Source organism: Podarcis muralis, chromosome 7, assembly GCF_964188315.1.
Source record: "Podarcis muralis chromosome 7, rPodMur119.hap1.1, whole genome shotgun sequence".
Taxonomy (NCBI): domain Eukaryota; kingdom Metazoa; phylum Chordata; class Lepidosauria; order Squamata; family Lacertidae; genus Podarcis; species Podarcis muralis.
In genome coordinates this window covers 59,503,321-59,524,371 of record NC_135661.1, presented here as the reverse complement: position 1 = coordinate 59,524,371, position 21,051 = coordinate 59,503,321, and the positions used below count along the sequence as shown (strand labels likewise).

General features: G+C 48.3%; 3 protein-coding genes across 5 annotated transcripts; 1 reads left to right on the top strand and 2 right to left on the bottom strand.

The window, feature by feature from the left end:
* Positions 1–528: 528 nt before the first annotated feature.
* Positions 529–7,612, bottom strand: EIF3I (eukaryotic translation initiation factor 3 subunit I). Its single transcript, XM_028739030.2, has 11 exons — positions 7,473–7,612; positions 6,679–6,771; positions 6,264–6,351; positions 4,925–4,990; positions 4,290–4,439; positions 4,064–4,191; positions 3,274–3,384; positions 2,416–2,505; positions 1,246–1,319; positions 974–1,066; positions 529–860 (listed from the first exon to the last, which is right to left on the bottom strand). The coding sequence occupies exons 1-11, from the start codon at positions 7,473–7,475 to the stop codon at positions 779–781; spliced, it is 978 nt and encodes a 325-aa protein (XP_028594863.1). The 5' UTR covers positions 7,476–7,612; the 3' UTR covers positions 529–778.
* TMEM234 (transmembrane protein 234) lies at positions 7,326–12,489 on the top strand. Of its 3 annotated transcripts, XM_077931899.1 has the most exons (6): positions 7,776–8,036; positions 8,189–8,295; positions 8,777–8,928; positions 10,184–10,250; positions 10,990–11,082; positions 11,295–12,489. In XM_077931899.1, exons 1-6 carry the CDS (start codon positions 7,942–7,944, stop codon positions 11,369–11,371), a joined length of 591 nt encoding a protein of 196 aa, XP_077788025.1. In that variant the 5' UTR covers positions 7,776–7,941; the 3' UTR covers positions 11,372–12,489. The 3 variants fall into 3 exon arrangements, with proteins under 3 accessions (XP_077788024.1, XP_077788025.1, XP_028594866.1); XM_077931898.1 differs by lacking the exons at positions 7,776–8,036; positions 8,189–8,295 and adding an exon at positions 7,326–7,734; XM_028739033.2 differs by lacking the exon at positions 8,189–8,295.
* A 4,236-nt stretch (positions 12,490–16,725) lies between these two features.
* On the bottom strand, positions 16,726–20,006 carry IQCC (IQ motif containing C). Its single transcript, XM_028739032.2, has 5 exons — positions 19,877–20,006; positions 18,958–19,101; positions 18,456–18,780; positions 18,082–18,200; positions 16,726–17,672 (listed from the first exon to the last, which is right to left on the bottom strand). Exons 1-5 carry the CDS (start codon positions 19,946–19,948, stop codon positions 17,634–17,636), a joined length of 699 nt encoding a protein of 232 aa, XP_028594865.2. The 5' UTR covers positions 19,949–20,006; the 3' UTR covers positions 16,726–17,633.
* Positions 20,007–21,051: the final 1,045 nt, after the last annotated feature.

The window sequence follows — 21,051 nt, the reverse complement described above, 5'->3', positions numbered from 1 at the left end:
TCGAATCCCCGCGGCGGGGTGCGCTCCCGTCGTTCGGTCCCAGCGCCTGCCAACCTAGCAGTTTGAAAGCACCCCGGGGGGAAGTAGATAAATAGGGACCGCTTACCAGCGGGAAGGTAAACGGTGTTCCGTGTGCTGCGCTGGCTCGCCAGATGCAGCTTGTCACGCTGGCCACGTGACCCGGAAGTGTCTGCGGACAGCGCTGGCTCCCGGCCTATAGAGTGAGATGAGCGCACAACCCTAGTCTGTCAAGACTGGCCCGTACGGCAGGGGTACCTTTACCTTTAACTTGCTGCGGGACCTTGTGGTGAAGGATGGGTAAGAAATCCAGTCAGTACCATTACTACTACTACAAATGCCCTGGGAGTTATGTGCATCTTGAGAAATGAAGGAAAACTCTGCAGCGAGGCCACCCAAATCCTAAGGCCCATGTAAACTATTCCCCTTCAACAAATCTGCATAAAAATGACCAAGTGTTAAAAGAGTAACAAAGAAATAAGCAGCTAAGAAATTCAAACACACTCCTACTGTAGCTGGAAACAAGAGTGGGGATTTATTATTTCCTTCTGTATAACTTTTATAAATATGCCAAGCATGGCAGGAAGCAGCTGTTCCCAAGAACAGACAAGAAGCTGGACATTCTCGCCTTTCCCCAGAACACAGCAGCAATTATAGTGCACTGTTCTCTGCTTCAGTCTGTGCATCTCCACTAAACCTCCTTAGAAACAGACAGAGATCCAGAAGGCAACTGTAGAAAGGGGAGGAGGATGGGGCTGGTTCAAACTTCAAACTCAAATTCAAAGTACTGGGGATCAAAATAATGGATGCGAACATAGCCGTCCTCTCCACCGCTGCTGTAACTGAAATCAGAAAAAAAGCAGAGACAAAGTTATAGATTCAATTCCAGGAGTTCCACATTTGACCCTGGTGAGATGCACACCCACTTAGAACGCAGGGAGATGGACACCCTTACCTCTTTCCATCAGGGTGGAAAGCGACACTGTTAATAGGGCCAAAGTGGCCCTTGACTCTCCCAAACTCTTCCTCAACGCCCAGGTGGAAGAACCTAGAACCACAAAGGAAAAGGCAGTGAGACACAAGCAGCAGAGCCCAGATTTTGATGATGAGAATATCTTCAACATACCTCACTGAAGAGGTAACCATTGCCTACTGGTTGCTTGGGGAATTGACTGCATCGCCCCCATCACCCCTTTGCAGGAATAGGAGAAGCCATAATTTGCTCACCTGGCCTCAAACTTGCCAATCCTGGTGGAAGTGGTCGTCACATCCATGGCCTCCTGTCCACCACCCAACACCACCTGCCAAAGAGGGAATGGGGGGTGGGGAGAGAACACCTCAGTCACACACTCCTTTGTAATGCGTTAATGGGCCAAGGACTCAGAGCCCAATACACGATGTCTTCGCTTTCTACCACACAGCAAAACATACTGACCAAGGATAGTCTAACTTCTGTCTACAGTCTGGTAACCTCTAGATTAGATTACTGCAATGCATTGTACATGGGGCTGCTTTTGAAGGTGCTTCAGAAATTGCAGCTAGTGCTATAGAGTCTTATGTGTCTTAGGACCCCAATACCTCAAGGACCACCTCTCCCCATATGAGCTGACCCAGACCTTGCAATCATCATCTGAGGCCCTTCTCCATGGGGCCCCACAGCAGGAGGTCTGGAGGGTGGCAACATGCAAGAGGCCTTTTTCAGTGCTGGCTCCCTGCTTGTGGAGTGCTCCCCACCCCCCAAGGTAGCTTGCCTGGCACAATCATTACATACCATCAGGCGCCAGAGAAAAAACATGTCTCTTCCACCGGGCCTTTGGCTTTTAATTATCTGTGACCTCCTTCAGTGGGTGGGGCATTTTAAAAATATGCCTTTTAAAAAAATATGAATGTGTTTCAGAGTTTTTTCCTGTTCTGTTTAATGCTGGTTTTAATGTATGTGTTATTTATTGTTGTAAGTTGCTGTGGGTAACTTTGGTTTTTTAAAAGCGACCAATAAGTTTAATAATAAATACTTAAATACATAAATAAATAATATACTGGTGTTCCAGTGCCCACCTGAATTTTAGGAACTCTCCCAGCAACCAGACAACAGGGATGATAATCAATACTCTAAGCTCTGGCCCACCTGAGTGTCTCCAAGGGCTAGGGAAATGGGGAAGCCTAGCTAATGCTCCCTGCTTGCTCTTTCACTCTTGAGTCTTGCCCCTCCATCTCTCAGTATATTGTCACATCACACCTACACAATCCTACTGAAGCCAGATAGAGCTGGCAAAGGAGGCAATGCACAACCAACAACATATATTCAAAAAGTAGCACAGAGTCTAGCATCCCTGTCACCCATGGGGTGGGGATGCCCCAGGACAAGTGAGAGGTGCCCCATCTGGCCCACCAACATACATGATCAAAGATGGGGGAGAGGGCTGCGGAGTTCACTGGTCGCTCTGTCCGGAACGTCTTCAGGTGGTCAAGCGTCGTGCAGTCAAACAGCTGCAGAGGAAGAAGTGAATTGGCAGGAGCCTTCTTAGCACAAGCATATCTTAAAGACATAAAGCATCAGATTCCTGGGAAAGGTCCCAGTCGCCCGCCCTGGGAATGCCACAGCATCATGTCTAACCAGCCAAGCACACGAAGCAGACTTCTCAACCACTGCGGAGACCACCTAATAGCTATGGCAGCAGGTAGCCCATTGCGGTGGCTGCAGCAAGCACAAAACAGCCCTCAGAAGCCAAGGAGGGTGGCTTCTGCTTGATGGTGCATTATGACATGCACTGATTTAAGCAATCTTCAGTCCTTTGGCCAGTTGAGACAGGAGTCCCAGGCTGTGCTACCAATTCCAAACCAGGAAACTGATACTTGGTGCAAGCAACTCTTGTGCCATATCAAACATAAGAGCCTGGCAGCTGGATCAGGCCAATGGCGTATCTAGTTCAGTGGCCACCCAGATGCCCAAATGGGAAGCCTGCAAGCAGGACTCAGGCACAAGAGTACTCCCTCCACCTGTGATTCTTAGCAACGGGATGTCAGAGATGTACTGCCTCCAACAGTGGAAGTGGAACCTATTCATAAAAGCCTTCTCTTCCAGCACTTCCGAGTGCGCTAAAACATGAATGGGGAGTATGAGAAGCTTCTTTCGGGGTGAACTTTTTGCCTCTCAGTGGCTACTAATGGGTTTCGCACACAGTGCTAAGACAATCTCTCACCAATCCCAAATTCCACACTTAAAGAGGGCAAATCAGGGAAAGATGAAGGGCGCACCTTGGCAGTGTTATCCTTGGAGGCAGTGATGAACATGGTCATGTCTCGAGAGGTCTGAATGTCATTGATCTGTTTGGTGTGCTCCTTGACGTTCATGAGGACCTCTCCTGACTAAGAGAGGAAAGAGAGGTGAAGGAAACTGAGCGCCTCCAGACCAATGGAGGGAGAAACCACATCTTTCTCAAGTCCTGAATATAACAACAACAGTAACACTAATAGAACATATTTACAGTGTTCAATGCATTTCACATATGGCTCAAGAATTCATACAATCTTGTAAGATGGGACAGTATTACCATCACCATACTGCAGACAAGGAAGGGCTCAGGTGAACGATGTCAACCAGCTCAAATTGTTAGCTACTATAGTTATAGCAGTTGTCATTAGCACCAATCTTACAAAACAGAATTACTATGGTAACTGTTAGAATTAGCAACCCCTAACTGAAGCTCATGGGATGGCCTTCAAATAATCATTCCCTTTCAATCTAGTTTACCTCAGAAGGTGGTTATAATGGTAAACAATATTTTAAAGCATTTTTTGGCTGCTTTTCTGAGCAAAACCCATCCAAAACAGCTTACACAATAAAAAAAGAGAGAAATAATACAAAACATTAAACTAAATAACAACAACTCATCCAAGTTCCTCTTTAAAAAAAAAGAGGGGAAAATAAACATAATTCAACAGGACTGCAAAGCACATTGGACAAAAAAGAATCCTCATCCAAGTGGCTGGATGTGGTTTGTCATTTGGTTATCAGCTGCGGCTCCCAGTTCCAACCCACACTAACCTTTGCACTGAACTGGTTCAACTCCCCATTCTCATGTCCCGCAATGATGTATTCCCCAAGGGGACCCCAAACAGCGCTAGTGATTTTGGAATCACTACAGGGGATCTTCATGTATGGCTCGTTGTCCTCTGCAGACAAAGCAAAACTGGGTGAGATTCAGAGATGCCAAAGGGCAGGGGAGGCAGCCACCCACCCCAACCCTGAGCCCTCCACCTGGTGGCCTCACCAATCTGGCTGGAGTCACGGAGGTCAAAGAAGCTCACAAAACACTGGTAGCCCATTTGTTTGTCTGTGGAAAACATGATGATGTTCCCTCCAAAGTCGAAGCCGCAGGTACGCACGGCTGAGTTGGTCTTGACCAGAGCAAGCTGCTTCCCTAAGGGAAAAGACATCACACATAAAAAGAACTTGAAGGAAGGTATGAAAATCTCTGCATACCAGGTCCGTCAGCTCTGACCAGCTCTCCAAGGCCTCAGGCACAGGAGTAGGGTGATTGGGGACAGAGAGCTTTCCCAGCTCTGCTACCAGAGGCTTTTGAACCAGAGATGCTGAGGGCTGGATGCTGGTATCTTACTGATGCAAACACAGTGAGCTGCAGCCCACCTCTTATTGCCAGATAAGCGCCTGCCAAGCTTAGAGTTCAATCCCACACGTTTACCCAAAGGCAAGACCAAATGAATTCCAGTGGGACCTTCTCCCAAGTCAGTCTCAGGTTGATAGGTTTTTAATCAAGCCTTTCCCAACCTGGCACCCATCAGATGTTCTGGACTACAACTCCCATCAGCCTCAGCCATCTTCCACCCTGCCTCAATACACACAGTGCTCCCATCACACCACAAAAGATTTTGTTTGAGGTTCTACCTGTCTCACAGTCCCAGAGCCGGCAGCTGTTGTCTGCAGAGCCTGTCAGCACATGCCTCGTGTCCCCTATAGGAGCAGTTAAGGAACCCCAACGCAATTATGTACAGCTTACAGAAGGAGGTGGATATGACTTACTGCACAGCTTCAAGTATCCATACTAAATGAATTCCAAAACATGGCTCATCCAACTGCACAAGCCTTTTGCTTGTTTATTATTATCTTGGAAGATGTTTAGTAGGGCCAGTTCTGGGGTGACTTCTGTCAGGTGTCTGGGGCAAAACCTTAACATCTTTCATATGAATCTAAGCATCCAGGAAGTTTCTTTTAACCAATCTGTATTCTTTAAAAAGTAGGTGTTCTGTAGGGTTATTCTTACCATCTGCTAATATGTTCAAAATCATATTTGTATTTGTACTAAATCATTAGCCTCTTAGTCGAACTCATGCATCTGATGAAGAAGAAGAAGAAGAAGAGTTTGGATTTGATATCCCGCTTTATCACTACCCGAAGGAGTCTCAAAGCGGCTAACATTCTCCTTTCCCTTCCTCCCCCACAACAAACACTCTGTGAGGTGAGTGGGGCTGAGAGACTTCAGAGAAGTGTGACTGGCCCAAGGTCACCCAGCAGCTGCATGTGGAGGAGCGGGGAAGCGAACCCGGTTCACCAGATTACGAGTCTCCCGCTCTTAACCACTACACCACACTGGAGCCCAGCAGAGCCGTCTTTCCCATAGGGCTTAGTGGTGCATCGCGCCAGGGAGCCGGCCTCTCAGGGGCACCCCAGCGAGTGGGGGGAGCTGTGCAGCTTTGCCGGCAGCCTCCCCTTTCCCTACACACCCACCAGCTGCGCCCCGCCAACCATAAGACTGGCAGACGCATAGCTTCCCTCCCAAGCCTCTGCAGGGACCGCTCTCCTCCCCAGGAGGAGTTATTGAATTAGGTTATTGAATTAACCTATTGAATTAGGTTATTGTCTGTGAAAGCCAAGCACTACGACCCTTGTCTCTTTGATGGTACAGGCAGCTACTCTACCAGAATCCTCAAATTAGTGGTCAAAAGTAACATTGGCATTAATGTAAGGCCAAGCCACTACTCCAGGAGTAGCCAATGTAGTGCCCATGTTGCTGGACTCAGCTCCCATCAGCCCCAGCAAGAATGGCCAATCAATGGTCAGGGATATGGGGAGAAGGGAATGCAGAAATATCCAGAGGACACCATATTGGTGATGCCTTCACTACTCTCTGAAATGTTCACTCCAACTGCAAAGTCTCTCAAAAGTATCTCAACTTAATACTTGAAAAAGGGTCTCAAATACACAGATTTCTAAAACCAAAGGATACAGTCAGCATCCACACACCAGACTGCGCCAGTATGTCCGCTGTATGTGCCGAGTCTCTCCCCGTTGACAGAGTACCAAACATTAACAATCTGATAAAAGAATAATCATATTATGAAAATGCACCCAAAACAGAAAGACAAGAACAAAATTACCATCCTCAAGTCTACCTGATTTTGGACAATTTATTGACTACTTAATGGCTTGTGAGAAGCAAACAAGCTTGCACTGAGTTTTGGTGAGGGGGAAGTAGTGGGAGAACTGTTTATATGGTTAATGACAAATCAACAAAATATTTCCTTTCAAAAGGACAAGAGAAAATAATACGCTAAATAGGCAACAGTGTATACTTTTTAAAGGCAGCAAGAAGATGCAACTGTGAGAAAGGTGTAGAAAAGAACAGTTCGAGGAAAACATACCGGATCTTTGGCTACTGTGAATAACAAGTCTCCTTCCCTGTTATATTTGATCTGAGTAATTGATCTCTCATGGCCTTGCAACAATATGGGTTTCTGTGAAGAAATGTATTATTAAATCACATATTCCTTATTATTTATTATTCACCCTTCAACCTAAGGTCTCAGGGTGGGTTACAACATTAAAAGAAGTTTAAAACAACTTTCAAATCATAAAAATAAGGTGGCTCCTCAGCTTAGTTGCTGAGCTGAACATTAGTCACTAAAACCACAAATAACTACAATCAACTTGAGTCTCCGAGCACAGGGTCTGCAATATGAAGTTCTCTCGAATAAGGCCATTTCGGTTAGGCAAGCGAAGGGGGTGAGGGCGAGGAGAGAAGGAAGGGAAAAACTGTCGTCTCAACAGCATCGCAAGGCGCTCTCTCTCCCCCCTCACTGCCTTGTAGAGGAAACAGTTCGGCCATTACTACTTTTTAAACCTACCGAGCAAGGAAGGAGGCGGGTTTTCGGATAAAAGGGGGGTGTCGGCGTTTGTGGGTTGGGGGGAGAATATAAACAAGACAAGGAGGCAGCCTGGATTTGGGGTGTGGCAGCTTCCGAAAGTGTCGTGCGCGCCCACGGACACGCGTCCCGTTTCTGCGCGGGGCTCGAAAGAAACAAGCATGAAAACAACCAGCAGTGCGGCCTATACAGGCCTACAGGTAAAGCGCACAGGCAGCGAAACAACGCCAGGGTCAATTAAGAAACCTAATTCGACAAATCCGGAGGGCGGCGGGGGAGAAAGGGAGTCTTACCATGGCTGCGGTGAAGAGACGCCACCGGGAACAGCAACGGCGCCACGAGCGAAAAAGGCAGAGGAACCACTTCCGGCATCAAACCGGAAGGAAAAGCCCGGCAGCGGGATTATAGAGATAGGAAAAGGAGAGAGAGGTGCATCCAAAGCTTGGTTTCCATTTGAGGATTCCCCGCGTGCGGGGAGGGTGCGTCACGCAAGAAGATCACAAACACACACAAGCAGAAAGCGAACAAAGATCCCAGTCTCGTTCTATCTATGCGGTGAGAAGAATAACAATCCGTTCTAGCGCTATCTCCTCTATGGTTCCCCCCTCGCGCGCGCGCTCCTTCTCTAACAGGTCGGAAATATAGATACTGTACAGTTCACTGGAGGGACGTCACAAGCGCCTGAGCCACTTGGGAGGCGTTGGCCGAGCATAGAGCTAGGAAGAGAGAGCGACGCCCCGTCTTCTGCCAAAGAGAGCGTCAATGGCCGACTTCCGTTTCGTACCGGAAAAGCAAGCTGCGCGTCTCTCTAGCCTCTTGCTCGACTGTGGTCGGGTCTGTCGCCATGGTGTCGCCGGGTGAGGAAGTTATTTCCGGTGCCACAGAAATAAGGGCCGGGTGGGGGGACGGTGACCTGGGAACGAGGCCCTCTTAACCGGGAGGGAGGGGAGGGAGTCCTTCTGAGTAACGCGCATGACCTTGCGATGGTCTTTGTTCGATTTATTTGCAGGCCGCCGTTGTTCCCGCCAGCCGTAGCTTGCATGGCCAATCGGGAGGGTCGCAGGCTCGCCCTACCTGCTTTGAAACTGATTTTGAAATCTCTTCCGTCATCAAAGGGTTCTTATTCACAAAGACTGGGAGAAAAGTTTTGAGGCGGGGAGAGGGAAGTGTGTGCGATTTGTTACCAGAAAACGAGGGGACCACACTAAGTTCAGCATCAGTTTCTCTTTTTCTCTCCCCTCCCCTTCTCTCAAGTGGAGATGGGGAGCCTGCAGCCCTCCAGACTTCAAATTCCCATCAGCGCCAGCCAGCAGGGTTGGTGGTCTGCAGTGATGGGAACTACCGGTAGTTCAGGGATATCCGGAGGACCACAGGGTCACCACCTTTGATCTAGGGCTTCCCATCACCTCATATATTGATGCTGTAGTTTATGCTGTTGGAAGTCTTACGGGTGTGGGGGCTCTGGTACCACGTCAAATGGTGTTGGTGCTGGGGAACTGTTAGACGCTGAACCTTGAATCATTCCCTAACTCATGCATTGAAAAATTCTTGAAAACAATTCTTAGACTGTGGGGATTAGAGCGCTGTGTTGTTGCAGGTGAAGTTGCTGCTTTGGTCTTGGTGGCTGTTCTTTGGGGAGGAACCAATCCATTTTTGAAAAGAGGAACTGAGGGTCTGGAGCGAGTGAAGAGAGAGAGCAGAACTCTACAGCTGCTGGCAGAAATTAAATTCCTTTGCCTCAATTACAAGGTATTGTTGCACACCACTCCAATCTCTAAGTGGTGTGAGATTCCCAGGTGGTCCCAGGGTTTGTGTTTCCTTTTGGAAATGAGGCACACTGGAGACTCTGGTGTCTATGATGTATGGTCTCTTTACACATATATACAACCTAAGCCTATGATGGAGGGATTCACAGCATCAATAGCCCAAGAGGGCTTTTCCCACAGCTACAGCCTTGGACTCAAGCAGAAATAAAATGTGGTTATTTATTCATGAGATTTGTATGTTGCCTTTCATAAAATGGTATCCTAAGGCAATTCAAGGTACAATTTAAAACACAGTACAATAAACTACAGTAAATGCATGTATAGTAAAATAGATGGTGGTTCAAAAGATTACTAAAACATCGCAATCATAAAACAGCAGAGTAGACAAATTTTCTAGCAACACAAAATTTAAAACATCAGATCTTTAAATGCCTGAGAGTAAAAATGTTTTAACCTGGTACATAAGATAGTAAAGTAGACATGAAGCAAGGGAGGGTGCTTCACAGCTGAGGCACCACAGATGAAAAAGCTCACTGTTGTTGCCACCTAGCAGGTTTCTGATGTGGGGGAACACAGCAGAGAACTACTGGGTGGGATCATACTTGCTTTTGGAGGTGACATGAGAGTAGGTGGTTCTTAGGATGCCTAGATCCTAAGCCAGGCATCCCCAACCTGTGGCCCTCCAGATGTTTTGGCCTACAACTCCCATGATTCCTAGCTAACAGGACCAGTGGTCAGGGATGATGAGAATTGTAGTCCAAAACATCTGGAGGGCCGAAGGTTGGGGATGCCTGTCCTAAGCTGTAAGGGGCTTTAAAGGTTGAAACTAGCACCTTGTATTGGACTGGTAAAGAACTGGTAGCCAGTGAAGAACTTTCAGAATTGATATACTTTGCTCCCAGTGACCCATTCCAGTTAAAATTGCATTTGCCATATTTTGAATCAGTTGCAGCTATTAACAAAAACAGCCCCATTTACAACACATTGCAGTAGACCAGTATTCTTCAATCTTGGTTCCCCAGAAGTTGGACTACAATTCCCATCATCCCTCACCATTTGTGAAGTGGGCTGGGGAATTGTAGGTCAGCAACAGCTGGGGAACCATGGATGAACACTGCAGTAGCCTGAAATGAGGTATTAGCAGCTAAGGTCTTTTTAGGATCTCATTGCAGTTCATTGTCATTTCAAATCCAGTGATCCTGGAGGTCTGACCATGCTGTTATTTTTCATTTTTGCAGTATGTGGTGCCATTTGTGCTCAACCAGTGTGGCTCTTTTGTCTACTATCTTACTTTAGGATCTACAGGTTGGTCCTTAATTACTGCTTATAGAGGATGTGAGTGATATTTGGGGAAGAGATGCAGACACTTCCAAGTCTTGATTACTGTTTTGTGGCAAGTTTCAAATAGAACATACTGCAAGTGGGGGGGTGCCATTTTTGAACGCTCCCCTGTGTAAAAACACTAACAAACCTGCAGAGATAGAGCCAACTCAACAAGAACTGAGCTTGCTTAGAACCTGCTCAATTTTTGGTTTGTTTACTGACAGAATGCTTTTCACAAGGGGAGCATTCAAAAACAACACCCCTCACCTACAGCCTGAAGTGGTATCATTCACTCTGTCACCTGCACATTCTACCACTTCATTGTGCTGCATGTGTAGACAGAGTCACAGTCACCGTGGCTTTTCTGTGTTTATTGTGAGATTGCGGCTCCTCCCGCATGCAAGCTTTTTGCAGCATCCACATGACATTTCTGGCACAAACGCCAGCCCATTATTTTTCATGCATATAACCTGGATTTACTTTTTTAATAGTAAATCTGGTAAGTGTAAAAACCCTAAAACCTGTTGCTATATTAAGCCCCCCATCTGTGCAATCTTCTTCACTTACTCAAGGGACTGCACTATCATAGGTCAGTCTGGAAGTATCTTCCCTGCAGACACTTTCCTGCTTGAGGATGTACTGTTTCCATCCCAGAGCCATTTCATATTTGTTTGATTAGATCAGATGCTTCAATGGTAACCCTTTCCCTCTTCCATTTCAGACCTGACCTTGGCTGTACCTCTTTGTAACTCTCTGGCTCTGATGTTCACATTAGCAACAGGGAAGGTTCTTGGAGAAGACATTGGCGGTGCAAGTAGGTTTCTCTTTTCTTGAGCAGATGCCAACCCTGTCAGCTCTAGCTGTGCCCTTCTTACAACTGTGCCCTTCTTCATAGAGAGCCAACAAGATTTGCATATAAATGAATGCCATATGCACCTCTCTTCCATGAGCAAGTTTCATTGAAGTGGATAGCAACAGGGATCACTTTCAGAGCTTTTGCTTATTTTTCCATTTTTTTCCCTTTAGGAGCAGCACTGGGAATGCTACTGACAGCTTTGGGAGTTGCACTCTGCATAGCCGGGTCTGTACATGAGACATCATGAGAACCGTCTTGGAAGAAGGGAAGAATTTGTGGAAGGCAACAGTTCTCCATGCTAATGCTGTCTCTGCTCGTAGGGCGCACGCACACACACAGCATCTTTGGAGGCACCCAGTGGACTCCGCACAAGCTTAGAGCTGTTAAGGCCTGAAGGGAAAGCATTGTCTTCCTTAACTTCTAGCCCCACTGGTTGGCAGTGGGCCCTGGGTGGAATGACTTGGCATTGGGGTGCTCCTGCCAGCCTGTCCACAGCAGAACCCTTGAGAGTTCTGGGGGTGCCTTCACATTAGTGGTGCAATAAGGAGCATTTTCAACTCGGGCAGGGTTTGTTCAAAGTGCTCAAGAAAGCAATTTTCTGCAAAGGTGAACTAAAAGTGCAGGCATTCCTGCTAGTGCACATGCAGAGCTCTGAGGGAGGACAGAGGAGGAAGACAATGGAAGTGCTGAACTGTAAAGCCCCAAACAGCATCATCTGAAGGACTGCTTAGGCCTATGTGAAGTTGCCTAAGCACTGAAATTGGCTTTGGCAGCCCAGCTCTCTGGCCCATAATTTGTTAAGATCAGAAGGGCATGCAGAAAGACTAGGCTGGAAGACAATATGTTGGGAAAGTCTGGTCTAGGCTAATGCCTAGATTTTTTTCTGTGGATTTACTCTTTGATGCTTATTTTAATTGTTTCTTAATCATAGTATAAGCCACCATAGAAAGTTGTTACCTGTACAGGTGATGTCTAAATGATTGTAAACAAATAAAAACAATACTGCATTTGAGTATGTGCAGAGTGGCTTTTCCCTGCCACTGTGCAACCACAGCTCCTCACCCGCCCAAGCTACTGTAATGACAGCACAGGCTTCTAGGCCATCTTGAGCTCCAGCACTAAAGAAAAATGAATGAAATAAACCCCTGGTGACTCTGGGCAAAGCATAAATCTTGTGTTGGCTGCATTTGCAAAGTATCATGTGTGGACAGCTTTACCCTCTTCTTCGGAAACTCCCCGGTGTTTTCAATGAATTCAAGAAAGAGTAATTAGTTGTACACACGCGGGACTTGCAACAGAGTGTTGCAGTGGTTGTTGGTTGTTGTTTTTTAAAATAATAATTAAAGATTTTCTTGGTTTACATAAGTATGTGCATTGCTTCTTTTTTCCGGTTGTAAAGTCTTTTCTACAGATTGGTTACATTTCATATGAGAACATCAGTGTTGTATACAGTATAAGGTTAGGGAAGAAGGAGGTGGAGGGGGGGGAGGTGAGGGTTGCAGTGTTGAGTGCAAGATACTCCACCATCTTTTATCCCACAAAGTTTCCCATCAGCAGCACCCCTCCCCCCAAATCAGTATTCTGTGGCCACAGAACATGTCTAGTCTTCATTTTTTCTATTTTTTTAAAAATCTAGAAACATTAGCACTCCCCACCCTCCAATAATAATTATAATAATAATAATTTATTATTTATACCCCGCCCATCTGGCTGGGTTTCCCCAGCCACTCTGGGCGGCTTCCAAAAGAATATTAAAATACTGTGATACATCAAACATTAAAAGCTTCCCTAAACAGGGCTGCCTTCAGATGTCTTCTAAAAGTCTGGTAGTTGTTGTTCTCTTTGACATCTGGTGGGAGGGCGTTCCACAGGGAGGGCGCCACTACCGAGAAGGCCCTCTGCCTGGTTCCCTGTAACTTGGCTTCTCGCAGTGAGGGAACCGCCAGAAGGCCCTCGGTGCTGGACCTCAGTGTCCGGGTAGAACGATGGGGGTGGAGACGCTCCTTCAGGTATACTGGACCGAGGCCGTTTAGGGCTTTAAAGGTCAGCACCAACACTTTGAATTGTGCTCGGAAACGTACTGGGAGCCAATGTAGGTCTTTCAAGACCGGTGTTATATGGTCTCGGCGGCTGTTCCCAGTCACCAGTCTGGCTGCTGCATTCTGGATTAGTTGTAGTTTCCGGGTCACCTTCAAAGGTAGCCCCACGTAGAGCGCATTGCAGTAGTCCAAGCGGGAGATAACCAGAGCATGCACCACTCTGGCGAGGCAGTCCGCGGGCAGATAGGGTCTCAGCCTACGTACCAGATGGAGCTGGTACACAGCTGCCCTGGACACGGATTTAACCTGTGCCTCCATGGACAGCTGTGAGTCCAAAATGACTCCCAGGCTGCACACCTGGTCCTTCAGGGGCACGGTTACCCCATTCAGGACCAGGGAATCCTCCACAACTGCCCGCCTCCTGTCCCCCAGAAACAGTACTTCTGTCTTGTCAGGATTCAATCTCAATCTGTTTGCCGCCATCCATCCTCCAACCGCCTCCAGACACTCACACAGGACCGTCACCGCCTTCACTGGTTCTGATTTGAAAGAAAGGTAGAGCTGGGTATCATCTGCATACTGATGAACACCCAGCCCAAACCCCCTGATGATCTCTCCCAGCGGCTGCATGTAGATGTTGAAAAGCATAGGGGAGAGGACAGAACCCTGAGGCACCCCACAAGTGAGAGCCCAGGGGTCTGAACACTCATCCCCCACCACCACTTTCTGAACACGGCCCAGGAGGAAGGAGCGGAACCACTGTATGACAGTACCCCCAGCTCCCAGCCCCTCAAGACGGTCCAGAAGGATGTTATGGTCGATGGTATCAAATGCCGCTGAGAGATCCAGCAGAACTAGGAAACAGCTCTCACCTTTGTCCCTAGCCCGCCGTGATGAGGCCTGAATCCCGATTGGAAGGGATCCAAATGGTCCGCTTCTTCCAGGCGTGCCTGGAGTTGTTCAGCAACCACTCGCTCAATCACCTTGCCCAAGAATGGAAGATTTGAGACTGGGCGATAGTTGGCCATCGTGGCCGCATCTAAAGATGGTTTTTCAAGAAGCGGTTTAATAACCGCCTCTTTCAACGGGTCTGGGAAGGTTCCCTCACGGAGGGAAGCATTCACCACCCCACGAAGCCCATCGCCCAGCCCTTCCCGGCTAGCTTTTATAAGCCAGGATGGGCAAGGATCCAGGAGACAGGTGGTTGGTTTCACTCGTCCAAGCAGCCTGTCCACATCCTCGGAGGTAACAGATTGGAATTGATCCCACGCAATTTGACTAGACAGGACTCTAGCACTCTCCCGCCCTGGCCCTGCTCCCACGGTGGCGTCTACCTCTTCCCGAATCTGAGCGACTTTATCTGCAAAAAACTTTGCAAAATCATTGCAGGAGATCATGTGGCCCGTACTGGGCCCCGATGTAGCAGGTGGTTCCACTAAATTGCGGACCACCTGAAAAAGTCTCCTGCTGCTGTTTTCTGCAGATGCAATAGAGGCGGCGAAGAAGGCCTTCTTCGCCGTCGCTACCGCCACTTGGTAGGCTCGACACTGAGCTCTAACCTGTGTCCGGTCAGCTTCAGAATGGGTCATCCGCCACCGGCGCTCTAGCCGTCTCAACAATTGTTTCATTGCCCTCAGATCCGTGGAAAACCACGGGGCTGTCCGGGCTCCATGCAATCGGAGAGGGCGCTTCAGAGCCAAACAGTCAATAGCCCTGGTTAACTCCACATTCCAGCGGGCCACCAGGGAATCAGCTGAAAGGCCATCAACATGGGATAAAGCATCCCCTACCACTCTCTGGAAGCCATTTGGATCCATTAAGTGGCGGGGGCGGACCATCCGAATCGGTCCCACCTCCCTGCAGAGGGGAAGGGTCGCGGAGAAGTCAAGTTGCACCAGGCACTTCTTTTGTTTCGCTTTTATTTAGTGTCAGAACACCAACATCCATGGAGGTAAACACCAGGTCCAAGGCATGTCCGCGGCTATGGGTTGGGCCAAAGTTATTCAGGGACAGCCCCATGGAGGCCATGCTTTCCACGAAGTCCCGAGCGGCCCCTTGTAAGGTCGTGTCGGCATGGATATTAAAATCCCCTAGGACAACCAAACTAGGTGTCTCCAGGAGAACATCCGCCACGACCTGAAGCAGCTCGGGCAGGGAATCCTTGGTGCAGCGGGGAGGTCGGTACACCAAAAGGAATCCTGTACTGCCCCTATTGCCCAACTTCCAGAACATGCACTCAGAGAACTGGGTCTTCCTAACAGGACGCCTGGTGCACACTAATGACTTCCTAAAAATCACTGCAACCCCCCCTCCCCGCCCACAAGGCCTGGGTTGCTGTGCGTAAGAGAAACCCGGTGGACAAGCAGCGGCAAGAACAGGCCCACCTGCTTCATCCAACCAAGTCTCTGTTACACAAGCCAGGTCAAATCCTCCATCCATGATCAAGTCATGGATGGCAGTGGTCTTATGAATCATTGACCTGGCATTGCACAGCAGCACCTTCAGGCTATGTGGGTATCCCTTGCTGATTCTAGTATCCGTCCAGACAGGACCAGACCCGGAGGCAGGGATAGTCCTCAGACAACGACTAAACCTGCCTCCTCTGTAATGACATGGTCTGGTCTTAGCGTAACTCCTCCTCCTACCCGTGATCACTGAGATCGGTTGTCCCAGCGCATCCCCCTCTGTGGAACATACCCCAGCCATTTTGTTGGCTGGGACCCACTCCCCGGCAGCCCTGACCCTTCCCCTTAAGAACAAAATAAGACCTTAAAACAATAAAAACAAAAACAAACAAACAAACAAAATTCAGAAAACAAAAAGCAATACAAATGAAAAACTATAAAAATTACAAATCCATTAAAATCAAACAAATTCCCAACTAAACATCCATCCCACCCCCATCCCCGTCCCCACATATACAAAAAAAATAAAAGGAAAAGGAAAATTTTAAAACATTTTAAAAGGAACTCTGCGCCCCACCGGATCCCCCTGGGCCGCAGCAGCAGTGACAGCAACCGTCCCTGTGAGTCCTGTCAGGCCCTGCCCTGGGCCAGATGGTGAGTGGCAGGAAGGAGCAGGGCCCTCAGACACTCACACAGGAGAGTCCTCCTGGGCAGCAGAACGCAGCAGTCCCTGTGAGTCCTTCAGGCCCTGCCCTGGGCCAGATGGTGAGTGGCAGGAAGGAGCAGGGCCCTCAGACACTCACACAGGAGAGTCCTCCTGGGCAGCAGAACGCAGCAGTCCTTATGAGGCCTCAGGCCCCGCCCTGGGCCAGATGGTGAGTGGCAGGAAGGAGCAGGGCCCTCAGACACTCACACAGGAGAGTCCTCCTGGGCAGCAGAACGCAGCAGTCCCTGTGAGTCCTTCAGGCCCCGCCCTGGGCCAGATGGTGAGTGGCAGGAAGGAGCAGGGCCCTCAGACACTCACACAGGAGAGTCCAAGCCTTCAGAAACCCATCCCATGTGTGTAGATTGTCGTTGTGTATATACTGCTAATGTAGCAAAGTACAGAAGAATAAGAAAGCAAAGATTTAAGAAGATAACTGTGCTGAAGACACATGTCTCGATATTTCACCTTTATTCCACAGAGTGTGGTGGTTTGCATGTGGCAACATCACTGCCTCAGTATCACTCAAGGAATAAATAGTTTGTGTAAAACGTTATCATAGCAGAGGGCTGTAAAGGGGCAATTTCTCATGTGACTACTGTGTAATTTTTCCATATAGGGAGGTTTCACAAAAATGGCTCCTTATGTGAAAATGTGGCAATAAAATATTGTATGCAAACTTAAGTAGCAATAAAATGAAGGTAAAATCAGCCCTCACTAATAAATGCTCATCATTCTTGTGTCAAAGGAGTGGGTCAAAAATGCTGGATGAGAAGTAGGGATTCAATGATGGAAAGAAAGTTGCATTCTTGAAGGAATATTAAACAAGGTCCTGGAGGGGAAAAAAACACCCTGCAGTTTAAAACCTACTTTTATATATACTATACAGTGGGAAACTGGAGAGAGGTTGCCTGGCTCACCTCTTCCAGCTGTCTCACTGAAAAGGAAAGAGACCCAGGGGCATTATCAAATTGAAAGCAAAAATGGTTATGGTCTGAACAAGAATTGAGAAAAATGATTATGTTAAGACAGGACTTGCCCGTCTGACTCGCACTGGAACAATGTCTTCCGACCCCCATAAAGCCCCTCAGCCCCCTTCCACAATGAACCCTGCTCTAAGAGACACACCCGCAACAGGCAAAGCTGTGACATGAAAAATCAGAAGAGAATCTTCACTTGCTTTCACAAGCATGAAAGCTGGGACCGTGCAAAGTAGCCAGCTCCAGGGAACCACAAGCCCTTCCCTGCAGTTATGGTGGGAGCTGCTCTCCCAATGCTTTCTTCCCCCTGATAGCTGGTAAGAACAGCTACATCTGTTTCTGTGTGACTGGGAACATAGGCTGGAGACCTCCAAGTCGGCAGTCACTCTGGGCTCCCCAACTTCTGTTTCAGGATCAAATACTATGAAGAAGGGAGAGAGGGAGAAAACAGAGGGAGAAAAGGGAGAAATAAGGAAATGAGTTGTGGATGAAGTCTTGTCCTTTGTACAGCACCTAGTGCACTGTTGGTTCTGAAATGAATATTAAACACTAATAAGCACCAGCATACCTTTAGACTCCAATGGATACTGCCTCTGATAATTTTAGCTATTTGTGGCTGAGCACTCACCCACTGAATTTAAAAGAAGCAAAAGCTGAAGAATCATCCCAGACCCACCAGCTCTTTTCTCAATGGTGGGAGGGTGCTGTAGGCATCATCTTACAAAGGTGTGAACAAGAAGTCACAGCTCCACACCGCAGCACCTGCTCTCCTAGCGTCTCCTCCCCATGCACAGAAGGCACCCCATGGCTCCTTGAGAACCAGCTCTTACGTTCTTACGGCTGGCAATCGCTTGTTGCAGCCACAGCAGCTCCATGGCCAGGTGCTTTCGGTAGTGCTGGAGGTCAGGCACAGCTTGGGGCATCTCTGGTACTTTTTGGAAATGAAGCTCTGCACAACAAAAGGTCAAGAAACTACTCTTAGTCTGCCTCCCCCTTGCCATTCCCCTCCTGTTGGCTCCTCTTCCCTGTCCCCCCCCCCCACTACCAGGTAAGTTTATTGGGGCAGGGACCTGCCTTTTCAGCATAAGCAAAAAGCACTATGTTGGGTGATGATGCTGAAGAACAGAGAAAAACAGTAATTACTGCAAAGCAAAGGAAGACAGTGGGTGGAGCTTGGAGTCTCAAATTGTTCCACATGCCTTACCTTGGCTCAGCCTTGGAGACTCCATGTCGAGGATCATGCTGCTCCATTCGGATGACATGCTGTTGTGGTGCTGGCCTTCCTCATTGTCTCCTGGCAGGCTGCAGGCATTCCCAGGGGGCCTGCCCACAAGACACTCCTCCTCAGCTTCAGTTACAGCCACCACCTCACCTGGAAGGCTGCTAGGAAGCTGCATCTTGCAATCAGGGTCTTTTTCGGAGATTAGCTCTTGACAACAAAGCTCTGTCTCCTTTTCATGCAACTTGTTCTTGTTGGCTCCTGGCTCTTGGACACTTAATTCCCTGGCTTTTATTGGTTTCTGGACAGACTATAAAACAGAGGAAGAAGAGCACCATTTTCAGTACAAGGCTGCAACAGTAAGCAGCACCCTCGCATTTACTGAAGTCAGTTCTCATTTTCCTCTTCTCTTTCCTTCTGGTGCAATTAAAAGCCAGTGAAAGCACTGCCAGCTTCTACCAAGAGCAGAAAGAACCAGCAACTGTACCTTTGGAAGAAACACTGGCACTGGCATGGAATGCCGGTTCCACTTCAGCCAATCCAGATCCCCTTCAATCTCCTTGACGATGCTCTCATATTCTCCCTTTAAGCTTTGAAATCTCTTCCTGACCAGGTAACCCCTGACATGAGCCTAGGAAGTAAATGAATCATAAAAAAATAACAATCACAAATTAGGAAGGAATTAGAGGCCATGAGCCCAAGCCTGGATATAACACAGGCCAGTCTTCTAGGGCTGCCATGACTCCCCCCCCCCCCCCACTTCCTGGTCTTGTGCCTTTAAAAAGCAACCCAACAAGCAGGAATTATACAGTGATGGTTTTTCTCTCTCCATCTTTGCCAGGCTGCTGTGGAAGATGCAGGAGAAAGGCCAGTTAGGAAGTTGGCAGTCCTAGTATACTCTGCTCCTGACCCCAATCCCAAGAGAGGAGATGCTGGAGGCAGGAAAGGAAAGAAAGAGGAGCAAAAGGCATATGTATGTGTGCATATTTATATATTACACATGCTACCACCACCACTTTTGAGAACTTTTCCCTCTGGGCATTCTTTAACAGAAGCCACCATTTCCATTTAAAAGCAGCAGCAGCAAAAAATGTTTTAAGCAGAGCAGTTTATTTGCTGCAAGGGAATCACTGAGGAAAGGGATGGGATGGGTGAAATGTGTATTTACGCAAAACAGGCCATGTTGGGAAGGGAGAGTATCTGCTTTGCATGCAGAAGCTCCTCTCGCCTGCTTTGCACCCGCACCAAGCCTCCCGCCCTCCCAGGGCTGCTGCTCCTTTTCAGGGTCCTCAGGGGGATGAGGCCGCGATAGGAAGCCAAACCATGAGGACGAGCAGCCCCGGGTCTGCCTTGAGTGACAGGTCCACCATGCCAACCGGTGCCACCCACCATCCTGGTTCCGGTACCTGCAGCGTCACCAGCACCTTCCTCCTCCTCCTCAGCACTAGCTCCTGCTGCTCTTCCTCGCTCTCCGTCATCTTCTTCGGCTTTGGCTGCCCAGGCAACCGCGCTTCCCGATGACGTCTCCGATGCGCGACAAGCGAAACCACACGTTCGTATTCTTGCAGTTCCCACGAGCAGTCGCGAGGTGGCGCTGCCTAGGCGCGCTCTTTGTTCTTTAGGCTGCCCACGTTGCAAAGGGGATGTGTTTCTCTCCGATTCCTTAGTGCTGGGCTTCAGCCGGTTTGCCGCTTACTCTCACCTGGCCTCCCCAACACTGGCCCAATCTTCTGGGTCCTGTAACTGACTGCTGTTCTCCAGGTGCACCAAAGATGTCTTGTCCACCCGTTCCCTCCCCTCCCCCCGCGGAAACCCTCTCTTTAGCGCTGAATCAGCAAACATCACTTGGGTCCCGCCCCCGCCCCCCCATTGCTCCCTTTGCTCCAATTCAGCGCTAAAGAGCAGGTTTTCTTGCGGAAAGCACCGGGACAAGTGGAAAGTCGCTTGGGCTTGCGCTTTCTAGCCATGGAACAAGCCCTGAGGATGGTAAACACCCAGGAGCCAGTAATAGGCCTGCAGCTACTCCTCTCTTGCTCACTTGACTTTTCCTTCTTTCAAAAGCTTTCATGCAATTAAAAAGCAAGGTTAGCTATTAACTCTAGAATACTTTATAAGCTTCATGTCTTTTATGATCAGGCTTCCTATCACTTGGCCTTGGTGCCCCCGCTATAGGCCTAGTCGCTCTGTTCATTCTTCTGATTCTGTGCTTATTCATCCCATGGTTTCTTGCACTTTGTTGCCCTTTTTCTCTTCCAGATGCTTGGAATTCTATTCTGGAACACTCACAGGCTGCCCCTCACCCTGTATGATTGAATCTCTGTTACATAAGAACATAAGATGAGCCTGCTGGATCCAGCATCCTCTTCTCAGTGACCAACCAGGTGTCTGGGGAAAACCAGCAAACAGGATTTGAGCACTGTCGCCTCCTGTGGCTTCCAGGAGCTGGTATTCAGAAGTATTGCTACCTCTAGCTGTGGAGGTAGAGCATAGCCATCATGGCTTGTAGCCATATTCACAGAGGAGAGTTTTTTTTGCAGGAGATTCATCACCCAGATCCAAACATCTATACATACTCCCCACA

Excerpts from the sequence above, each read along its gene's own strand:
- IQCC (XM_028739032.2), bottom strand. The coding sequence starts at position 19,948 with ATGACGGAGAGCGAGGAAGAGCAGCAGGAGCTAGTGCTGAGGAGGAGG. Across the intron at positions 18,781-18,957 it reads TGCCAGTGTTTCTTCCAAAG|TCTGTCCAGAAACCAATAAA; the intron begins GTACAGTTGCTG and ends TCTGTTTTATAG. Across the intron at positions 18,201-18,455 it reads GTCTCCAAGGCTGAGCCAAG|AGCTTCATTTCCAAAAAGTA; the intron begins GTAAGGCATGTG and ends TTTGTTGTGCAG.
- EIF3I (XM_028739030.2), bottom strand. Across the intron at positions 6,352-6,678 it reads TCACAGTAGCCAAAGATCCG|ATTGTTAATGTTTGGTACTC; the intron begins GTATGTTTTCCT and ends TTCTTTTATCAG. Across the intron at positions 2,506-3,273 it reads CCAAGGATAACACTGCCAAG|CTGTTTGACTGCACGACGCT; the intron begins GTGCGCCCTTCA and ends CTTCCTCTGCAG.
- TMEM234 (XM_077931898.1), top strand. The coding sequence starts at position 7,341 with ATGAAAACAACCAGCAGTGCGGCCTATACAGGCCTACAGGTAAAGCGC. Across the intron at positions 10,251-10,989 it reads TCTTACTTTAGGATCTACAG|ACCTGACCTTGGCTGTACCT; the intron begins GTTGGTCCTTAA and ends CTTCCATTTCAG. Across the intron at positions 11,083-11,294 it reads AGAAGACATTGGCGGTGCAA|GAGCAGCACTGGGAATGCTA; the intron begins GTAGGTTTCTCT and ends TTTTCCCTTTAG.